At 37.3% G+C, this 24,025-nt stretch overlaps 1 protein-coding gene across 50 annotated transcripts in view; it reads left to right on the top strand.

Annotated features, from left to right (window-relative positions):
- Positions 1-24,025, top strand: part of shot (dystonin-like protein short stop) — a 249,701-nt gene that overhangs the window by 134,605 nt on the left and 91,071 nt on the right. For 49 of the 50 annotated variants that reach the window (XM_089736075.1, XM_089736073.1, XM_089736066.1 and 46 more), the window contains one exon: positions 1,016-1,294. The exons of the other annotated variant lie outside the window; for it this stretch is intronic. In XM_089736075.1, the coding sequence (XP_089592201.1) occupies positions 1,016-1,294 (279 nt within the window). The remainder of the gene's footprint in view (positions 1-1,015; positions 1,295-24,025) is intronic. 50 annotated transcript variants of the gene reach the window in all.

Here is a 24,025-nt window from a genome sequence, read left to right as displayed (position 1 = left end):
TTTGATATGACAAATGATTGAGAAAATTTTTTTTCAATGAATTCTGTTGGTTGATCATTTGTTGACTATCATTTTGATAGTATCATAAAAACATTTGAAAACTAGTTAACTAATTGAAATTTCTAGTGAAATAAAATCTAGAAAATTTAAAATATTAAAAATAACTCATCAACATAGTAGATGGTTTTTACGCTTAATTAACTCGATGCCTTTTTAAGCTGCTTGGAATTACTAGTCTAATACTGTTGTCGCTTGTTCTAACATTATTTTGAATGTGAGATGTTTGTGTGGTAGATGTGTAAAGGCAATTTATAACTGCCCTTCCGATTTGTGACTAAGGAAACACATATGTGCATAAACCGTTCCGTTCCTATGCAAAATCGTATTAAAGGAATATTAAGAGTGTATTGTAATAAACATGCATGGTTTTGTAAGATTCAGATTTTTTCACCTCAGTGTTGTCAGTTTAAAAAGAATACACGAATTTATTTTTATTTTTTTATTTAGTTATGTGTGTAAATAATGCTTATCGGTGGTGAAATATGCACGGCCGTAGAGGGCTGAACGCACTACATGTTTTGGTGTTGCACGCATAAAAAAACCTGTTGCAACAGGCCTTCAATCCACCAGCATGATTTCTATCCTGAGTCACCCTCTGCTGGACTGTAAATGTTGTCAGTGCAAAAAAATAATATGAAAGAGGCGTGTGTCAGAAATTAAGTCCGTAACCAAACTTACGGACTTTGACAGAGCTGTATGAAAGATGAATCAACGTTTGACGCACTTGTATAAACCACGAATTGTCTGTTATGTGAGGTGCTCTCTGAATGGATTCAATTTAATTTCTAATATTTAAAGCTACAGCGGACTGTTTTTCTACAATTTATATTCAATTATCATCACGAGCACAAATGCTAAAATCATTTGTACAGTTTCAACAAGTTTTTTTTTTTAAATAATGTCAGAAAAACGTTTGCTACACTAACCTAACCCGCTTCGAACCTAACCTACGTAGATAAACTCGTCGAGATGCCAGCGTTACACGGAGTGGCTTTGTGAGGAGGTCCACCCGTCCCTGGATGTCAGGCATTTGAGGCGCCAGGCCGACCTGGACCAGGCCGAGAGGATCCGGCGATTGGGCCGAGATATCGACCCCGACAGGATCCCGGTGGGGTCCGACGCTGTGGCCCGGGAATTGGATGAGCTGAATGCCAAGTACCAGAGGCTGCTGGACATGCTTTACGAGAGATTGAGGCGAATCGCTGCTGCCAATCCCGGAGACATTGTTACATTGGTAAGTGCTCAATTATTTATACATATGTACATAAGTTTGTGATTTTTTTTTCATTACTGCAATACAGACTAAAAATGGTAGAGATACACAAAATACACATATGGAATTAGAATAAAAAATAATCGATCATTTTATATTTTAAACAAGATAACACTACAAAGATTTTATTCTATAATTAAAAGATAAAATAGGTTCTCCATTTTTAAAACGTCTTTGATTTTTTGTTGATTTAAAAAAAAGCACGCTTAACTATCTAACCAGGCAAAATAATTTCACTTAAGTTGGGTAATTGAAAAAAAAATTAAAAAATATTATTGAAAAAATTGAAATTCAACTAGAAAATAAAAAATAAATAATAGTTTAAAAAATTAACAAAATATGATTTTATAGAAAATCCAACTTAAACAAAGAAAATAAATTTTAATAAACTTGAATTAAAAATAGGTTCTCCATTTTTAAAACGTCTTTGATTTTTTGTTGATTTAAAAAAAAGCACGCTTAACTATCTAACCAGGCAAAATAATTTCACTTAAGTTGGGTAATTGAAAAAAAAATGAAAAAATATTATTGAAAAAATTGAAATTCAACTAGAAAATAAAAAATAAATAATAGTTTAAAAAACTAACAAAATACGATTTTATAGAAAATCCAACTTAAACAAAGAAAATAAATTTTAATAAACTTGAATTAAAAATAGACTAAGAAAAAATGTTTTTATTGTAAAAAAAACATTTTTTTATTCTACTCCTAGTTCGTATATACCTACCTATAGCGTCTATACCTAGTATGTCGATGTAGAAATTGATCATTAACCCATTCGATCTAGCTCAAGTCTTAGCAAATGTAAATGTCGGTTTTATGCGTAAATGTAAATTTAGAACGCAATGTCAACTAAGCGCCTCACCGCCTGATGTCATCGTTATGTCATACAGACCTCAACGAAGGTCAACCGCTTAGAGGAATTCATAGGTTTTTTTTATGATTTATGTAATTTAAATTACGAATTTTGAGGTCACGTGAAACAGTATTTTTTTAGCCGTCTTAACCTGGCAACATTATTTAACCGGAATTTTAGGGAAGTATTTTTTGCCACTGGTAACATCGATCTTTTCTTTATGCAGTATTTGAATGATGCTTCTATTTAAATACGTAAACAAACCGATGGTAGGTTAAAAGTAAGATTTAAATCTGATATTTTATTCTAACATTAGCAAAACTGCTACTTAATTGTTTCAAAACATACAGTGCAGATATGTGCCAGTGATATAAAATGTTTTTCGCATCATCAAATTAAACAACAAACCAGAACCCACGCGTTCACCAAACTAGCATAGATTACGTCTAGTCGAACCTCTTAAACTGCGATATAATTAAGCGAAATAAGTGAAGGACCATTTATTGTCTACCTACTCGTTTGCCATAAACGCTATTGCGTGGGCAGAACCCGTTGGCAGTCGAGAACTGATGATACAAAGTATACTTGGTTCAACGAAAACCTCTTTAAGTATTACATTTACTTAAAGAGAATGAACGGACTTGTAATCGGAAAAAAGCACAGATAAAAAAATTTATAGAATTAAAACCTAAAAAAATGTTGGAATCCCAAACAAATAACTTTGCTAAACTTCTAATGAACCAAAACCAAATCACTATTAGAGGATTTAAAAGTAAAATGCCACGTTTATAAGACATTGATCGAGATGCACATGTCACTTTTTTCCCTACCTATTCGCTTTAAGCCTTAGGGGCTATTCCAGCTATGTATCGACGGGTAGATGAGCCCAACCTGAGAGAATTTGCGAATACTAGCCCTAGCAAGAACCGTGTTTCGCAGAATCTACCACCGGATCGGAATCGCGACTCACTGAGAAGATCCGGCGAGAAACTCAGTGGCTAACATATCACTGGACATTGTGCCCATGAATATTTTTTGTCTCAAAACAACCGTTAAATGTCTAGTGACAGATCATAGTATTGTAGATAGTAGAGTAAAATAAAAAAAGTTTTAGGTATATCGGTAATAGAAATGTCGAACTAGCTCAACAAACAATTGAAAACTATTAGGACGTGAGATCATATTGTGTGCACAGTATTAGCTTATAATATTTAATTGAACAGTTCTCCTATAATTCGGTATATAACTGATTAATTACTTAGTCTTTTAATAATATTCTGCAGAAAATAACCAATAATTGTATTTGGGATGTATTCACCAGAGTTAAATGCGCTGAATTAATCATTCTTGATTCTTGTCCTTATCTCGCATTATATGGGGTAGTATGCCATATTACGTCATATAATGCGTGACGTAGGGTTTTGGCATGAGTTTTAAAACGTCATTCCTTCCAAAGTTATATCTCCAGTAGTTTAACGATTAACCACTGTAACGTGCCATAGGTTTTCCTATTTTTCTGTTTCTTCTTTTGTTGTTTCTTTTACTTGATCGGTTTTTGGTTCTTTGATTTACAATTTATTATTATAACACACACTAAAATTTGGATTTTCAAATATCGCACCTTTAATATTGAAATCAAACAGATCCAAAATCCTAATTTTTTGGGAAACGCCAAAAATGTAATGGAAGAATTGTTTATAAAATACTTTAAGTAAGCGATTGACTTCAAAGAGACGGAAAGAGTACATTTGTCTTCCTCTGCATTAAAAGAGACCGTTTAATTCTAATAAACTTATAGAATACATGTTCATAAATCGATAGAAATATAAAAGTCATTTTCTTAAAATTTTAAATTACGATACTTAAATTCTAAAGGTGCTATATCAAAACATTAAAATATCACACTGCGGAATCTAGAACCATTGCATTCGCGAATAAAAAGTTAAACAAAAAAACCGTACTCCGATGTCGTCGACCGGTGATTCGGTTTGGTGGTCACAGAACATTAATGCACGCCGGGTTTTTTTTGTTTTTGGCGCAGTCACTGTCAAGGATGTTTTTAATTATATCCACCTATTTACGAATTGTACGTGGAGATTTCGGAGCTCTATTCGTTTACTAAGGTCTGAATTATATTGTAATACTAGCGACCCGCCCTCGCTTCGCTTCGAAAACTGTAATTTATTATTAATTTCTCCACTATTTAATGGATGTTCTTATACATATAAACCTTCCTCTGCAATCACACTATCTATTAAAAAAAACCGCATCAAAATCCGTTGCGTAGTTTTTAAGATTTAAGCATACATAGGGACAGATATAGGGACACAGAAAGCGACTTTGTTTTATACTATGTAGTGATGACAGATGAGTCCCGTGATGTTACCCGCGGTTATTGTCGTACCGCGGGTGACGTCGGGGCGAAGCTAGTCTAAAAAAAGGCTTAAGTTACTCCTTATATCATTAGCTACCTATCAGTGAAAGTATCGTCAAAAGCAGCGCATCTTTGTGGCGTGGCTTGGGGGAGGTCTATGTCTAATAGTGGACGTCGGTGAGCTGATTGAATAGAATATAAAGTTTTCCGTGAAAACATTGTTGTAATGTTGCGAAAATAAAGTGTTTTTCTATTGAATCACATTCCTCTTAAAGAACTCCTAGAAGAACGAATTTGTTTAAAGTTTTAAAGCGCCTATAATTAGCTGTAATTATCTGTAATCCACTTCCTGCCAGCAGACCGGGCTCAGTGGTGTAGATTGGGAGAGGCCTATGTCCAGCAGTGGACGACTGTGGGCTGTTGATGATGATGATGATGATGATCTGTAATCATCTGTCCATCTCAATTGTAAACTCTTTTAAGTTTTTCGAATATATCTCGTCACACACAGAAACGTGTTGTCGATTACGTAATGCTATGACGAATTAATGATTCAGTGTTATTGTTACAAAAACGTGAAGTGTTTGTAAAATTTTGTATTTTAGTAGACTTCGAACTGTTTTTAGATCGTAAAATATGAATGCATGAAAAATTTTGATTTATCTGCTCTGTCTATGTTTTTTTTGTTTAAGTCAGTCAAGTCACTTATTCTCAAATTATTTCCTGACTCATTCAGTTTAGTCAATCTTATCATCAAAAATTACAATAGCACAGCAAGGAAATTACAAAATTTTGAATCCGTTTTTTTGCTTACCTAAAAAAAACTTATGCACGTCCTTACGGATCCATCAGATCCAATAACCTTTGCATTAGACGCCTTCAGCTCTAACACTAGGAGCAGGCTTAGGGACCCCGGTAACCGTACTCATCGAACTCGACAAAGAGTTCGCCGTGCAACCTAACCCATGAATCAGCTCGCTGAGTTTCTCGCCGGATCTTCTCAGCGGGTCGCGATTCCGATCCGGTAGTAGATTCATTCGCGAAGCAGCTGCTCTTGAGCTGTTAGGTCTCCTTCGGAGGCGCTCGGGTAGGTGTTAGCAAATCCCACCCCTCCTGGCTGAGCCTTTGCTCGCCCACCTGTCCTGGTGAAACTGGAAAGGCCTCCGGGCTACCAGTAATTCTTCAGTCATAAAAAAAAAATAATCTTATAATTAAAATAATCATAAAAGAAATACCAAGTCATCATACATAGTTCACAGTTAATTACACAGTACGTTATATATTCGGTTAAAAGGTTTGGCATAAAGACTTAAAGTTATTCAAATGAACCAAATTTAGCAGTAAAAATTCGTTTCGCGAAGGAAATTGTTAATGTTAATACATATGTGATGACGTCATTTGGGACACGGACAAGCCGTATCAAGGTCAGAGGAAACATTCGGGAAGCTTCTAAAAGACAATTACGTATTTAAAAATCGAATACAATAAAAAAATGTACCTATATAAATTGAAAACATAAATAAATTTGGTCTCATTTTACTTAAAGGATCTCAGCGTAAAATACATCAGAACTTAAGATAACTTCAGTTGCTGACTTTACTTGTACCGTTACCATTCATGAATAATTATTTTAAACTACTATTAAATCGAATAAAACCCTCTAGGGATTTAGAATTGGGTCAGTATATCTGGATTCGAATTTTGCTCATAATAAAAAGTAGAATCCTCAATCCGGAACGCACAATTGCCTTGTCAGGCATATAGGATTTGAAGGTATCCAGTCTATATAAAATAAGACGCCAGTCGAATCTGTATTGGTAAAGGAACTAGAAATCGTTTGATAATTGTGTTACTCGCAACTTGGCAATACAAGCGGCAAGCAAAATTGTTTACCAAATTCAAGCCGGCATCTAAATCGTGTTTTATTAGTATTTTCTTCGGTATGCGCGACTTGTAGACACAGGTAACTAACTCTATTTAATCGCCAGCGACCACGAAAATATCATAATGATCATAAAAAAACACGAGATAAAACTGTCATTTTAACTATGTCTTAAATGTTATCATATTTTACGTTCTTTTTTCCTTTGATGGTAATAAAATCGGTTTAGTATTTTTACCGTAACAGGGACGCTACCTTCAAACCTTTCTAGAATTAAATTATTTATCTTATTAGCTCTATCAATGCCTACACATACTTAAGGGGGAGTTAAACTTGTTTTTACATATGAATATAGTTGTATTTTTATACTTATTTATTTGTAAACGATAAATTTTTATTCTTTATTAATTGTAATTGGATTTACCAAGGCAAAATGAAGTTTGTCTTTCATACTGTAAAGTTGTTTATCATTTATGAGATAAATCTTTTGACCTTTTCATATGATTGTCGATATATCTAAAGTCGAGGTAATGTGAAAGAACAGAATTGACAATGTCAAGGGTATTTGTATGATAATGGTGACTTAGGGCAGTATTTTTAAATTAATAACGTGAATGTAGGCTTTGGCCCCGAGAATAGCATCTACTTCTAGGGAGTGTCGTAAATGGCCATTAAGGAATTTACCGAAGCGTTATCTGAGTAATAAGCGTACTGTCATCACCAATCAGTTTTTTTTTTGCACCAATGAGTGGTGACCTCACATCCCACCCGGTGTTAATTGGTTACCGAAGCCCGTAGACATTTACAATGTAAATCGCCACCCACCTTGAGATATAAGTTCTAAGGTCTCACGTATAGTTACAACGGCTGCCCCATCCTTCAAACCGAAACGCATTACTGCTTCACGGCAGAAATAGGCAGGGTGGTGGTACCCACCCGCGCGGACTCACAAGAGGTCCTACCACCAGTAAATAAATTACTGGTTGTGAGGCTGGCCTGTTCTGGCAACACTGAAAAGACCTTCGGGCCACAAGTAATCCTTACCTCCTCAAAAAAAAGACGTTGAAGCGTATTGTCAGCTCGCCCGGATGGGTAACACAATCCCAGCCATTTCTGCCTTGACGCAGTCCTGCGTTCTGGTTTCAAGAGTGTGACAGCCGACAGACCTCGTATCTCAGCGTGAGTGGCGACTGGCGACATTAATTGCACGTTTAGAATCGAAGTATGAAAACCAGTGCTATACTTTGAACGACTTTTATACATGTATTCTATCAGTTTATAAAATTTAATTTTCGAAATTCAAAATTTAATTTAAAATTTAATCTAGAAAAGGACAAAGTACACTTTCTGTCTCTTTTTGAAATCCAAAGCATACTTAAACCTTAAGGTATGCGCTTTAAGGCTTACAAGTATTGAAATCGAAACTGAAAAATTAGAATTCTTTAATTACATTTTTGTCGTTTACCAAAAAACGAGAATTTTTAATTAAACCACTTCAATTCTAAGGTAGTTTTCCAATTACAGAACATAATGCGACTCAGTGACGCACAATGCCGAATTATGCTGAAGCTTAATTGGAACGTGAATTAGTTTTCAAATGCATCAGCAGAGTGCGCTAAGTTAGCACAGTTTTAATTAGCATTGATAATTTCTAAGGAACTACAACGAAACGAAAGCCTTAAAAATTTTTTCAACATTAAATAATATTACTAACGATAATATAAATAAAATTTCGATCAATGCCAACTTAAAGAAAAAACACTAGTCAATTTTCAGTCACTGAGTCGGTATCGATTGCGAGTATCACGCGAGAGCATTACTTTTGAGAGTGCTCGATTGTGCGAAGCGTTGCTGTAGTTGGAGCATTCAACGTTGAGCATTATGCCGCATAATGCGCTCTTGTGCTGTAATTGGAAAACTACCTAAAGGTGCGAATTTCTATGCGCACCGGTAACAACATACATACGCGCAACAAAATAAAACATCTAAAATCTAAAAATCTTCGCAAGATGATATCATAGTTGAGAATAATTTCTATAAGTACCTATGCGTAACAGTTTATCGTCTGTATACACTTATCTACATTGTTTTCTTAACTAACTTTAAAGGTGTAATATACTTTTTCGTGTTAAGAAACAAAAAAGAATTAAAAGAATTCTTCAAGTCGGATATTGCAACATTTGCAACAGGGCGCGAATAGATATCGCCAACAACAATTTGATACGATGACGCTGCTTCAATTTTTTTAGTATAACGCGAACAACGACCGGCGATCGACGCTTGCGCCGGGCGACTGGCGAACGAATTTTTAAATTCGAATTCGAATATCAATTTGTTTTTTTTTTCGTGCTCACAGTTTACGGAATAAAGTGAAACGTTTAGTGACTTATTTATGTTTAGTGATATCATTCTGTTTAGTGTCATAATTTTATTAAATCATTTAACTTATGCACGCAGGTGATAAAACGTTAATACGAATGCTACTTGCGTTTGAAAAACGTTTTTAAATTGATCGACGACCTTAACCGACATCGTCTCGACGCTAACAACATTTAAATGGCAATAATTCAATAGGTACAATCGACCCGGGCGACTGACGCGCGATTTATTTTTCTTGTCACAGTTTCAACGGTTTTTTTTTTCTTTCAAATTCATTTGAATTTCGAAATTTATTTGAATACGTTGTTTACCTGAAGTTTAGTTACCTACTGAAACATATTAGCGTACAATAAAACTGAAAATAATCTGTGATAGAAAAAAGTTTATTAAGGACTAGCGATCTGCCCTCGCTTCGCTTCGGAAACTGTAATTTATTATTGATTTTTCCACTATTTAATGGATGTTATTATACATATAAACCTTCCTCTTCAATCACTCTATCTATTAAAAAAAACCGCATCAAAATCCGTTGCGCAGTTTTAAAGATTTAAGCATACATAGGGATATAGGGACAGAGAAAGCGACTTTGTTTTATATACAGTCAAACCTGGATAAGTGAGAGTTCAAGGGAGCACAATCTCATTCTCGCTTATAGAGGTTTCTCACTAACCCGAGTTTCTCGCTAATGCTCCCTCTAAAATTCATTTCGCGATTTTCCGAATTCAAACGAAATCACTATTTTAAGTTTATCACTTAAAGACAGTACTTTAACTTTCCGTTTTGACATGATGCAGAATAGAATTTTCCTTCGCAATTGATTAACGATAAGCTGAGTAAGTCCGACAAACAGGACGCGTATCCATTCGAAAAGAATGTGACAAAATAACAACGTTATTTAGTTCCACGAAATAGAATAGTTTCAATATTGACGAGAAAACAATACAAAAACAACGGTAGGAAGTTCCATGAAAGTTAAGGATGAGTCATAAAATAGCAGATGTTAAATTTGTAATTTGTTTTGTCATTTGTTCCTCCTAATAATATCAATAAATAAAGCTCGACTGTCGCTTATAGAGGTATAGATAAGTAGCAGTCTCACTTACGGAGGCCCATGAGGGAAAAACGACTCTCTCTTACAGAGGTTTCTGTTTCTCGCTAATAGAGGTTTTGGGAGCTTAAAATGACGGGTCCTGGTTATTACTCTGACTTATAGAGTTTTCTCACTTATCCAGTTCTCACTTACCCAGGTTTGACTGTATATGTACTATGCAGTGAAGTGACAAACTAAGACTATTTTCAAGTTTTTTTAAATTTCATTACGAAAATTAGCATTTACCAGTTTATTTACTAGTCGCGTATAAGACATTTGTGTTTACCATTAAGTCATCTTTATTAATGCAATGCGTTATCAACATCAATAATTTCAAGGTGAAACGTGTTGATAAACACATAATATTACCGTTTTCATTTCTGACATCGCAATTCTTATTCGCATCGAAATAGTGCAATTATTCTTATCTTTAAGAGACAGATAAGTGAAGAATTCGGGAATTTCGTTTCAGTACTTAGGTGTTTTCAAAAAAAAAAATGGTTATTTTTTTTTTAAGTAATTTTATGACCTGGTAAATAAGACATTTAGATCATGTCTTATTTTAATTCATATTCATATTTTTATGAAAAGTGATAATATGGAGTGAAATGAAGATTAATTTGAGACATTAATCGACTGGGATGAAATTAAATGAAATGATATGGGATGAAATATAATCTCAGTAAAATGGTGGTCATTTACTGAGATTTCGGTTCTTTCGATCGTGGATTTAACCTAAAAGTTTAAGTAAGTAATAGGAGCAAAAAAATATATAAAAAATCTGGTTATTGTGTGATTGTAATGAGAGACAGAGATCTCTGAGAAATTATTTGAATATCAGTTAAAATGTAAAACTTACTCAGTTGAGACGTTTTTTTTAAGAATGTATAAATAAAATATATTTTTGCTAAACTTTTTAAATTGTAGTTGCAAATCTTTTATTACGATTCTTAATTAATGGTTCGTTTAACTATTACAATGAAAAGTATTTTTTACGGTTCAATTTCGCGTTTTTTATTTCTGTCTTAATCCGGACGTTTTGATAACTTTACAGTTTTCATGATCACGGACGACTCGTAAAAGTATTTCGAACTACGTCTACGACCCGGGAAAAAACGAAGAAAATATTATTAACTTCTATAAGTCACGAATAACATCTTAACTTTAAAATAAGAGATTTATTATGATAATTCGTTAGTCGCTTAGAATTATAACCCGAATGTTTTGTGCATCGGATTCATTTTACGAACGCGACTTTTATCGATCCACGTAACGTAAACATAAAAATAAAAAAAAACACTAGAGTACATACCAACAGCATGAACCTCTCTATCTATTCGTCTATTGCTTACAAATGATACAATTATCATTAGTGTATTTAATTTAATATGAATGCATCTGAAATAACGCATCTCTATAAGCGAGTCAATCATAGGTCCACGGAACATTCAATGTTGATTCACATATTTTTATGTACTCAAACCTAACAAATACTGTTTGGAACTAAACATTTTTGGATTCGTTTTTGACACTAATCATACCAACACTTACTCGTACCTATTTCTACTGTAGTGGCTAGATAACAGTATACGACAAATATTACTCAAAATAAACAAAAAAAAGGATTATAGTTGTAAATTAATTGGTAAGAAAAAGTCATGTAGTCAAATGTGCAAAAACAATAAGATGATACGCGCATTTTCAATGCAAAAGTTCAAAATGGGTCATTTGATCTATAATGGCATGTTTAGTGTTAAGTAAGTCCATGATGAGCAAGACTGCTTAGTAGAGTCTGTGAAGGATTCGCAACGTCTAAATTTTTTATCGATTACGACTGGTCAACGAGCTCACGGCCCACTCAGTGCTAAGTGGTTACGGGAGCCCCTGGACATCTACAACGTAAATGTCGCCACCCAACTTGAGTCATGTCTTCTAACTCTCAGTAAGGCTGCTTAAAATTTTCACTTACGAAAATCGACGCAGCGAATCTAAACTATCTAGAAGCATGCTCTATCAACATTTGGTCGAATAATTATGATATCTATTCGCGGTAATGGCAACATTACTTTAATGTTGGTATCCCTGATGACATCACCGGGTTGTTGTGAAAGGAAAATTGATGGACAGCATTGTTATCGTAGTTCTCCGTGTATGGTATGTCTGTCCGGCGTGGACATGGTTGTCTCACAGTATCGATGTGTGTAGGTATGCACAAGTGAGCAATCTTTTTAAAGTACAGATAGCCTTCCTATAACACGATATCTTACAACGCGTTTCCACTAAAACACGTAAAGAAAAGTTCCCCAAAATCCTCTTATAATATAACAACTTTTACAAAAACTTTTACATCACGATAACGAGATTTTTTTTAATTTGATTATTTAGAAAATTACATTATGCACTATGAACACACAATCTATGAGAACAACCGAAATTGTAATGCTAATTTTTGTTTGTATAACAGGTAAAAAAATATGTACATACATGCATAGTTGAGATGTTTCATTCAGAAAATGTACTCTCCTTTTTGTACTAGCTTCTAGACTCATATAACACGGCTTCGCACAACAAGAGTCTTTGTAGGAACGTATCTACCGTGTTATAGAAGAAACCGGCACCTTTATGCGCTTAAAAGAAAACAAGTGAACCTCAAGATAAATTAAAAACAATAGGACATTATATATGTAAAGAAAATAGCTCTCTGATTATTTCTGTAGTAATGCAATATTTGTTGCTTAGATGGATGTACGAGCTCACAGCCCACCTGGTCGTTAAGTGGCTACTGGAGCCCATAGACATCTACAACGTAAATGCGCCACCCACCTTGGAATATAAGTTCTAAGGTCTCGGCATATAAGTAGTTACGGCATACAATAAATGGCTTTCAGATTTTAACAATCCTACTAGATTTTTCATATTCATTCGCTTCCGACAGATTAAGCTTATTGTTGGACAAGAGATAGATCCTAACAACGCGGAGTGAATGAACGCGTACAAATTAAAAATAAAAATGAAATCAAAAATTCTTAGTAATCTCACAGAATAGTTTACAGTAAACAAAAGGTAATTTTATGTTCTCAAATCATTTTCATTTTACGTTAAAATTAAATTGAAAAAGAATCACGTAACACAACAGATATATTACAATATGAATGAGGAATAATAGAGTTGTGCTTTAGATTGAAATTCGTTTACCTCGATAATGAGACATTTGACCTTATTCTTTCGAAGTATGTGAGCGGGTAATTTGGCAACGATCACCGACCACGTGCTCGTTCGTATATTTATTTATATCGATTCGACATTTTGATTGTTAAATAAACACTTCATGTGAACAATGAAATCACATTTATTTTCTGTTCATTGCTTAATTCTTTGACGAAATACATATCATTGCTTTCTTCTTCTTGCTTCGGTTCCTCAATACTGAGGATCGTGACCACCTCCTCGCAACAAGAGTTTATTGCGGACCATTCCACGCCATTTGCCTCTATCTGCCGCCGAGTGTAGAGCATCGTGAACTCGAATCGACTCGAATCGAGGGTTTTTTTTTATGATTGAAGGATTACTGGTGGCCCGGAGGCCTTTCCAGTTTCACCAGGACAGGTGGGCGAGCAAAGGCTCAGCCAGGAGGTGTGGGATTTGCTAACAGCTACCCGAGCGCCTCCGAAGGAGACCTAACAGCTCAAGAGTAGCTTCTTCGCGAATGAATCTACTACCGGATCGGAATCGACTACCGGATCGGAATCGGGTGTCGAGGGTAGTGCGGATCTGGTCAGTCCTAATATATAATAATACCTATATATATAATAATCGCTATGACATTGGAAATATTTCAAAGATACAATCTTGTTCGTCATTTTCTTTCTGCACTTATCTGACATCGTGTGGTGTCGGCGAAGCATGTACTCTTTTCGTACTTAATAAGGATTTGGAATGAATTTTACTACTGGACGCCTGTTTGACGTCAAACCTCTTTTTTTTTACTGCTTAGATGGGTGGACGAGCTCACAGCCCACCTGGTGTTAAGTGGTTACTAGAGCCCATAGACATCCACAACGTAAATGCGCCACCCTTCAAACCGAAACGCATTACTGCAACACAGCAGAAATAGGCGGGGTGGTGGTACCTACGCGCGCGGACTCACAGGAGGTCCTACTACCAGTAATTACGCAAATTATGATTTTGCGGGTTTGATTTTTATTACACGATGTTATTCCTTCACCGCGGCAGTCAATCGTGAACATTTGTTGAGTACGTATTTCATTAGAAAAATTTGTACTCGCCTGAGATTCGAACACCGGTGCATCGCTCAACACGAATGCACCGGAAGTCTTTGGGCTGTCTCCAGTAAATCCATTGCTACATGCCATAAGCAGTAATTACTTCTGTTTCTTCTCTAAGTTTTGCTTTTACTTCCTCCGTTTTTGGTTCTAGGTAATCTGCATTGCAAAAATACATATTATTTACGTATCCCGGCTTATGCGACGTTTCGCATAACAAGCGACATTTATCGGTGTCATTAAAGGTGCATTTTATTTGTTAGTAGCATCAACAGTTCGATGTTTTTAATTGAACTTCAATTAAGTTTACTCTATTCAAAAATAGCTGAAGAAGTTTTTTTCGTGGTTGGTTGGCTGGTCGTTTAAACAAAATAGCCTTTCCAAATACATACATGTATGTGGAAATCATTACATAGTATAAAACAAAGTCGCTTTCTCTGTCCCTATATCCCTGTGTATGCTTAAATGTTTAAAACTACGCAACGGATTTTGATGCGGTTTTTTTTAATAGAGTGATTGAAGAGGAAGGTTTATATGTACAATAACATCCATTAAATAGTGGAGAAATCAATAATAAATTACAGTTTCCGAAGCGAAGCGAAGGCGGGGGTGGCTAGTTGGATATAAAACGGCAAATACTGTTTGCACGCGTACCGCGATTCATCAAATAATTAGCAAAAAACTTCTGCCTGCATAACTGTAAACCAAAAATATATAAATATTCAACCAATATCGCGACTGATAAGCGCTTAAGTAATTTTTATCGTCAATGCTCATCGTAATCTAGTTTCGGTTCAGTACTCCACTGGACGGACGCCTTCAGTTCTGTGTGTTCGTGTTATGGATTATTTCTCCATATTAGATCCTGTGAGTATGGATTTCGGTGGAACGTGAAGGTCTAGTATGAAGTTTCATGAGTCATTTGAGTCGGCCTTATGATAATTGGGCCACGGAACATATTGATACCAGAACGTCAATTCCGGTCGCCTTGTGACGAGAGGCCAATCGGACTTACTATTCGGCAGATATAGGCAAGAACATGGTAACAGCAAAACAGGATTTACCACTAGTAATAAACCCTATTACTCCTTTAGCAAATTTGGCAGTAGTTCTATTCCTTATACATAAAATCGATGGGACAGATAGACAGACATTCACTTTGTGATCTATGCGGCGTATGGCTGTTTACAACATTACATCATCTGGTCCATAAGAAAATTTTCACACTTTGCCTTCTTAAAAAAGTATATTAAAGATAAATAAGTTACCAATTCGCGTTGTAGCGTTAGTTGACAGAATCAAAACATATACATATTAGATAAGAAGTATAAGACAACACTAAATTGACTTACCTAATTCTATCTACAGATGTATCATTACGATTATCGTAACGACATATCGAAAATCGATTCAGAAACGGTTGTTGATACTACAGAGATTAGGTGGGTTTTTTATCGAATTAAAAAAAAACAACAATAAACACAAAGTTAATATTTTGTTTATTGAAGTAAGGAGAGAAAAAACACAAATATAAGGAAGATTTATCATCGATAAAGACACGGACCTAACACTTTAAAGGGTGTGCAACTAGCCTGTTTTGTATCGCGAAGTCAAGCGTTCCGATTTCAAGGTAGTCCTAGCCGTTAACTAGTAATTTGTATGAGTGGCAGCATTTATGTTGTGATGCCTATTGGTTCTGTGACCACTTAACTAGACAGCTACTATTTGGTGAATTTGGATCATTTCATCACATAACATTCGGGATCTGGGTATATTGGTTATTGTTTGGTATATGCGTCAGATACCATACGAGCGGATTCTAGCTTGAAGGCGTCAAGTGTGCTGAAATATTCATCATCATCATTTTTCTACCCTTTTCCAAGTCACCTGGAGTCGGCGTAACATGTTTTCTCCTTCCATACTCTTCTATCATATACCATATCTTCGCTCACTCCCTTCTTACACATATCCTCTTTCAAGCAGACCATCCTTTTCTTCTTAGGTCTACCTCTTCCTCTATAGCCTTCCATAGTTAACACTCTCTGACCAATGTCATTTCGTCTCATCACATGTCCATACCATCCCATCCTGATCCAATATGCTGAAACATTATTCTTGTTAATAACAGAATATACGCTTACGTTGGTCTATCGTTTGACCACAAGACTCAAATACTTCCCTATTCGACTAGACTCACCGCAGATTTTCAGCCATCGCCATATAACCATGTATTTAATGAGAAATAATTGTCTGTAATTTTATTGCCACAATCGACCAGTTCAGTATGAAGGTCGTTTTGTGAAGGCCTAACTTTTGTACCGGTCGTTAAAATTGTATGTGTGTTTGAGTAGATTGCGTGCCGTGTCAGTTAGGAGGGCTGGTGACTCGATTATTAAAGTCTTTGCTGTAGCTATTCAAGAGGGGTAGGTGTGTTATTAACGTTGTTATTAGCACTGTTAAACAACTGGTGCCGCCCAACTGCACAATGTAAACGGGACATTATGTCGACCCTCACCTGCGAAATGTGAACGGGAAATCATGTGGGAGTCTCGATAGGTTTTTTATTCATGTATATGGATTAATAAGCCCACGGTCCACTTGAGGTTGTAACGAGAACCCATAGACACGAAAGCATAAGCAGCGTTGTCCGCCGTCACACGAATTGAAACTTCAAATACTTCTGTGACAACAAAGATGACGATGACTTATACCATTAGATTTGCCTAACAATTACTTTTTTAATAGTATTCCATGTTTTGTTGCTAAAGTCGTGTATAGCGTATAATATTAAGGGAAAAACTAGCAAACAATGACATGTGATATTTAAAAAAATAACGAAAAAAGAGCTGATCCAGTTAAGGCCAAAAAGGCGTCTTATTACCAGAAATCTTGCTTGCTTTCGACACGGCAATAACAATCAGATCGAAGGAAAATCCGTGCACACTACAAGCCATCTTAACGACTGTGACGTAAGATTTATTGCTTCGAAAACAAAAACGCACGCTTCCGATTATTCAGGTCATCGGACTTTGAGCTGTGAGCGAAAGAATGAATCTTAAATCGTGTCAATTTTCGAACAGGAATTCTTTGTTGCAAACAGAATTGAAGCCCCAATCTATTGCTTTTTTTTTTTTTTTTTTATTGCCCTTGTTGGCAGACGAGCACACGGCCCACCTGATGGTGAGTGGTTACCGTCGCCTATGGACTTCAGCAATGCCAGGGGTAGAGCCAAGCCGCTGCCTACAATATCTACACTATCTTTTATTGGCTTCGTAGGAAAATGTGGAGACCGATGGTCGTAGACGTCGAATATAGCGGTAGAGTCGAGCCGCTGCTTCAGACTTTGGACGTTTGAACTTTAGAACTTAAAATCCTTGTTTTGAAAAGGCTTTGGTAACTGTCAATCCAAAAGCGTTGAAATATCGTAAGCTGCGATTCAACATAGGATTATTTTTTGCTCATAAATGCCGGCGTTCGGTGCGGGCGGCGCGGATAGTGGACGCAGCATTATGTGAAATCATACAAAGCAAAATAAAATCCGTTGCGTGCGGTGCGTCCGTCCAATGGGCGCGTACCTTAAGACCTCACACTTCAAAGAGTACCGCACACTTGTTCTACATATCAACTACAAACTGTGGTTATTGCCAGAACTACTTACTCACTAGGGGTAGGGCGTCCTGTGAGCCCGCGCGGGTAGGTACCACCATCCTGCCTATTTCTGCCGTAATACGTTTTGGTTGGAAGGGTAGGGCAGCCGTTGTACTGAAAACTGTTCTGTTCTGAGACTTAAAACTCATGGTGGGACAGGACATTTACATTGTTGATATATAGATAGCCCCTATGGGCTCCAGTGACACTTAGCAACAGGTTTTTTTTATTGCCCTTGTACGCAGATAAGCACACGGCCCACCTGATGGTGAGTGGTTACCGTCGCCCATGGACTTCAGCAATGCCAGGGGCAGAGCCAAGCCGTTGCCTACCGAAAACTAGTAATAAAAAATAAATATAACCATTCACTCTAATAAACACTGCAAAATGAGGGCGCTCATAAAACGTCACAAATACATATTTTCTTTCGACCCTTCTCTGAACTTACGAGCGGTCACGACAATGAGATCGATACAAACGTACCCTCTCGGTTATTTTCGGCGTACCTATTTCAAAAAAGATTCAAGTGTTTTTTTTTGTAGTATATCAAAAATGATTATCTGTATACAGGACTGTACTACCCGGTAGTCGACTACCGCGACTACTTCTGAATTTGTTGACTAATTTACGTAAATAAACGCATGATTAATCACGTAACGTCACTCGTGTGAGATTAACAGACATGACTGATTATAATTAGACTGATTAGAATAAAACCTTTTTGTTTTCCTACCTATTTGCTGGTGGCTTCAGGGGCTATCCCAGCTACGTGCTGACGGCTAGGTAAGCTCACGGGCTCAATCTAAGAGAATATGCTAACAACACTAGTGGTAGGACCTCTTGTAAGTCCGCACGGGTAGGTACCACCACCACCCTGCCTATTTCTGCCGTGAAGCAGTAATGCGTTTCGGTTTGAAGGGTAGGGCAGCCGTTGTAACTATACTTGCGCCTTAGAACTTTTATCTCAAAGTGGATGGCGCATTTACGTTGTGGATGTTTATGGGCTCCAGTAACCACTTAACACCAGGTGGGCTGTGAGCTCGTCCACCCATCTAACCAATAAAAAAAAACCAACTCTACCAAAAAAAATGCTTCGCAGAATCTACCGCCGGATCGGAATTCCAACCCACTGAGAATATCCGGCGAGAAGCTTAGTGGGTTGTCGATGGGTAAATAAAGCTTCCTCGTCTCGGCAACTTTACCCCTCCGAAATTCCCCCTCGTGTTAGCAACGTAATTGTTGCAAACATAATGGCTATCGAGAATTTGTGCTTTTGTTCAACGGTTTATCAAGGAATTGCTCAAGGCGTGTTTTAATTACAAAACTTCTTAGTTCCAAATTGGTCTGAAGACTTAAGCATTAGGGTAATGTCAAATTGTGTTCTGAATATTATAAAAATTAGGGCGGCTTAAAGATTCTTTATATTATTATGGTCACCGGTGTTGGATTTTGCTGAATATCTTACAAATGACACCGTGGATGCCGCGTTGGGACTACAAATCAAGGTCGCGATTACAACACAAATGGTCTCAATTTTCGACACGGAGCACATAGTTTGTGACAGAATTGCCATGCTCATACCCATACCTGCTTGGATGCTACCATCAGGTGTGGTGGAGCTTGATGGGGTTTAGTGGGTAGTCGGTTCTGTAGAGTGCCTTGCGCGCCTTTTTTAAGGCGTAGTCTCCTGTAAGGAATTGGGGGAAGAGGAGTAACCTCGGTTTTCCTCTTCTCTCTCTTCTTTTCTGGAGGGGCCGGAGTCCGACATAACCCCATCTACTACCCCCTCGACCGGGTATCCGTAAATGGATTCTCCAGCCTCAAAATTGTGGTTAAACACTTTGTGATTTGCAAATAGATGTATAATCTTACAAAAGGCCCGATTGCATTTAATAACGATGGTCTCTTTATTTACCAGCGCAACCCGAATACAATCAATTCCGAAAGGTCCTAACAGTAATCGCTATTCACCGAAAATACGACTTAGAATTCACGATGTCGTATTCCAACGAGGTCAGAGCATGAAAATAAACCTTGAAAAAAGATGAATGACTTACAATGATGTAACCTGTTTGTCGTTAACAAACAAACATTAAGAAATTTGTTAGCGAAATATATTGTTTGTTATGCGGCACGTCACTGTTGTGATAACCTACTGAATTATACTGTGACGTCACATACATATAGCCGATTATATTTTTTTTTCGTAACATGGACTCAATATGTTGCCTTTTGTGGTTTAAAGTACAGTTTTTAGAGCAATTATTGAAAGAAATTATACTTTAAAATGTTGGCATGAACAATACGTGGCCGAAGCCATCATATAACACATGACTGAATCTCGCTTACGACATTTTCAAGTTAAGCTTGCATATCCACAAGTTCCGAACAACAACATTCGGACCTGTCTGTCAAATATCTTGCGATGTATGATGGCTGGTACGACACTAAAGAGTTTGCGACACAGCACGTAGCACGTGGGCTTTCGTGAATTCGTAGCGTGGAGCCCATAGGCATCACTTCATTAAAGCCACCAAGAACTATTCTTTTGTAGGAATGTCAGTTTGTATGACATAGCGGCTCTCATAATAAATGACACTTTAGAAACATACAGAAGGACAATACATATGGGTTCTTACAATAATCACGATTTTTTAAATTATCATTATCATTGAATTTCCGAGATTATCCTTCTTATATATAAAATCTAAATATACAGATACTAAAACTTCTCCACATTTCACTGTTTGCACGAAGATTTCACTTCAACAAATTTTACGGTCTATTTATTAAATGAAAGCGGTGGTTAACAGACTCACTTCTTTGGTTCTCACGTTAATGCTGAATCAACAGTATTTAATTATACAAACAGACACTGAAAATTCAAGATCTAAGATCTTAATACAGAGATGCGCCGTCGTCGTCATCAGATTCTTGTTCACCTGATGGTTGTCTGAAAGAGATCGCTCTTAGCGATTATACCGCCAATTTTACTTTTTTTATATATATATTTGGTGTACAATAAAGAATACTCTCTCCCTCTCTCTCTCCCTCTCTCCTTCTCTTTCTAGTGTACAAACTATGTTGTTCTATGTGCCTTTGACTTTGTTATAAATCAACGTAACGTAACTGGCGATTCGGCTCGTACGCCCAGCCTAATGTATCTATTTATGTCCTTTGTTCTGTGTTCATTAATAGAACGCTCAGGTGAAATACGAGAGCCCATCAAACGCTGTCCCGAAGGGTGTTTGAAACAATGTTTTTTCATCTGTCGTCTTTATGACGGATAATGTATTGTAGGCATACGCGGGTAGGTATCAATCAACGTTACTGCGGTGAGACAGTCATGCATTCCCGTTGGAATGGTTAGTCGTTCTAAGTCATGTTGTCAAGTTGGCTGGCGGTATTCCGTTGTTATATCGGTGACTGATACGGTATAGCTTGGGAGGAGCAGCGCCGTGTCCTCACAAATGAAGTAGGAAACGATCTGTCGCTGCCGGCCGTAGTGCGGAGGATGGTCGGCAGCGCAGAGTCGTGGGACGCGGTGGTGTCCTTCTGCGAGAACGTGATGTCGCAGAAGGAAACTGCAGAACGGGAGAGGGAGATCTCGACTCCCTTTGTCAAGTTGGCTGGCGGTATTCCGTTGTTATATCGGTGACTGATACGGTATAGCTTGGGAGGAGCAGCGCCGTGTCCTCACAAATGAAGTAGGAAACGATCTGTCGCTGCCGGCCGTAGTGCGGAGGATGGTCGGCAGCGCAGAGTCGTGGGACGCGGTGGTGTCCTTCTGCGAGAACGTGATGTCGCAGAAGGAAACTGCAGAACGGGAGAGGGAGATCTCGACTCCCTTCCCCGGCCGCAGAAGGCGCACCGGGCGTAGGACAAGGGCGGACAACGCCCTTTTCCGCCCCCCATGAATGGGTCCAGGGGCGAGGGACTTGGGAAAGCCCTCGCCCCCTATTCGATGGACCGAGACGGAGGCGCGTGCGGGTGTCGGCGCGTGCCTCTGAGGCGATGCACGGAGTAGTTGAATGCCTCACTACCTCGTGCAGGAGACGAGGCCTGGACAGACCGGGCCAGCACTGGTGTGGGGCTGCGGAAGAATTTGGATTCCCGCGGCCCTGCGCGCACGTGTGGGTGGACACCGGGGTGGTTTTAGCCGGTAGGAGTCCGGCACGCCCCTCCGCTTTTCCCCAGGCGGAGGTAGTCCATGAGGATTTCCCCCCGAAAAAAAAAAAAAAAAAAAAATCGGTGACTGATACGGTGGTGCAACAGTAAGCGAACTAAGGTTGATAGCAACGGGCAAACATTTGAGCTATGAACAAATTTGTTTGTTCTCGTCTATTCTTGTACTGGTGGTAGGACCTCTTGTGAGTCCGCGCGGGTAGGTACAACCACCCCGCCTATTTCTGCCGTGAAGCAGTAATGCTTTTCGGTTTGAAGGGTGGGGCAGCTGTTGTAACTATACTGACACCTTAGAACTTATATCTCAAGGTGGGTGGCGGCATTTACGTTATAGACGTCTATGGACTCCAGTAGCCACTTAACACGAGGTGGGCTGTTAGCTCCTTCGGCCTTCTAAGCAATAAAAAAATTTTCAAAAATCATATGTCGTTGTCATCATGTCATGTTATTGATGTCTATGGGCTCCGGTAATCATTTAACACCAGGTGGGCTGTGAGCTCCGACACCCATCTAAGAAATTCAAAACGAAATTTACGTCTGTATGCATGTTTATCAGTCGGGTTCTTATAGTACAGAGAATCAAAGAATTCATACACCTAAGCAAGAAGAAAAACTTAAAGAAAATATTCAAAAATTTATACTACTTTCTACACATCTGTTTCAAATGCATTAACGGTCTATGTATAGGCACATACTTCATATATCTGTACGATGTGCTTACTGCATTATAAATGTTTATTGCGCCATAATTATTGAGGGGTAACCTAAATACCATAATCCAGTCATAATATATAAGTGCGTCCAATCGATGTGCTTAAAATCTCCGGTGTTTAATTGAAGCCACTTTTACGGTTTTGATCTCGATATTACTATGTATTTTTTAATACGTTTTTATTAGCTTCAGACGTATGTATGTTAGTATGTAACGGAATCTTTGAACATGATTTTGACCCCCTTCAAAACGTCGGATTAACTCGTTGATATACTTATTAAAGACCAATGACAATTCAATATTTTAAACAGTTTGATCCGTTATCCTTACTGGGTTAATCGGGATTAGCGATTCTTTGTTTTCCTGAGAACCGGAGTGTCTGCGTCAAGACCAGGAAGAGAAACTACCACGCCACGATCACCCATTTCTCGGTTAAGTTACCGACTGATTCAGATGAAATTTAAAAAAATTTTTTTTTTTTATTTTATTAAAAGTAGTGTAAGAAAAAATGATTTTATTGTAAAAAAAAGCGTGGGGTGCGTTATGGTATCAATAGTTATAAATATTTTGATCATATCCTAAAAAGGAAGCTTATTTTCTATTTTTTAGTTGAATTTTCTTTAAAAGCGTATTTTTTTTAAGTTTTTTTTAAACTATTATTTATATTTTAATAAAATCTACGTCACAAACTTTTTTTGTACAAATTTCGAAATAAATCTACAATCTCGTAATACAGTTGACATCATAATATTAACTTTTTGTACTCGAATACGCAAATAATACAAATCTAATAATATGCGCTGCCGAAAACCATGTCACAATGTCAAGTTTTCCTCGAGGGCAGTGCACCGGCGCGGATGCGCGCGCATCTCACGTATATACTAACTATACTTATCGAGTGAGACTAGTCACATAACCTCAAATAACCACCTCAAAACAGCTGTTAATTCAACGCACACTTGAAAAAAACTTTAAACACGTATTAGAACTGTGAACGGATATGTTAGTAATGTACTAGTGTGTGGTTTTTTTATATATTTAAATGTCCCGAATCGATTCGCGAAAATCGAAGTTACACGCCACGATATTTCGTACGTCTAGACGTGTTACGTTGTTACGAAATAGTTTAAATTCGGATTCGGTTTTGTTTTTTTTTTTAAATTTTATTCGTTTGTACTTTTTGGCTTTCATTCAGTTTTCGCGTTGACGCCATTCGGGTTGTACCTACGTCGCGTTTTAATATTATTATCATTATTATTTTTTGTTTCTAATCTCATTTAAAA

Source organism: Bombyx mandarina, chromosome 20 (assembly GCF_030267445.1).
Source record: "Bombyx mandarina strain Sakado chromosome 20, ASM3026744v2".
In the NCBI taxonomy this organism is placed as follows: Eukaryota; Metazoa; Arthropoda; class Insecta; order Lepidoptera; family Bombycidae; genus Bombyx; species Bombyx mandarina.
The sequence above is the reverse complement of the archived record's forward strand: the minus strand, read 5'-3'. Positions and strand labels throughout refer to the sequence as shown.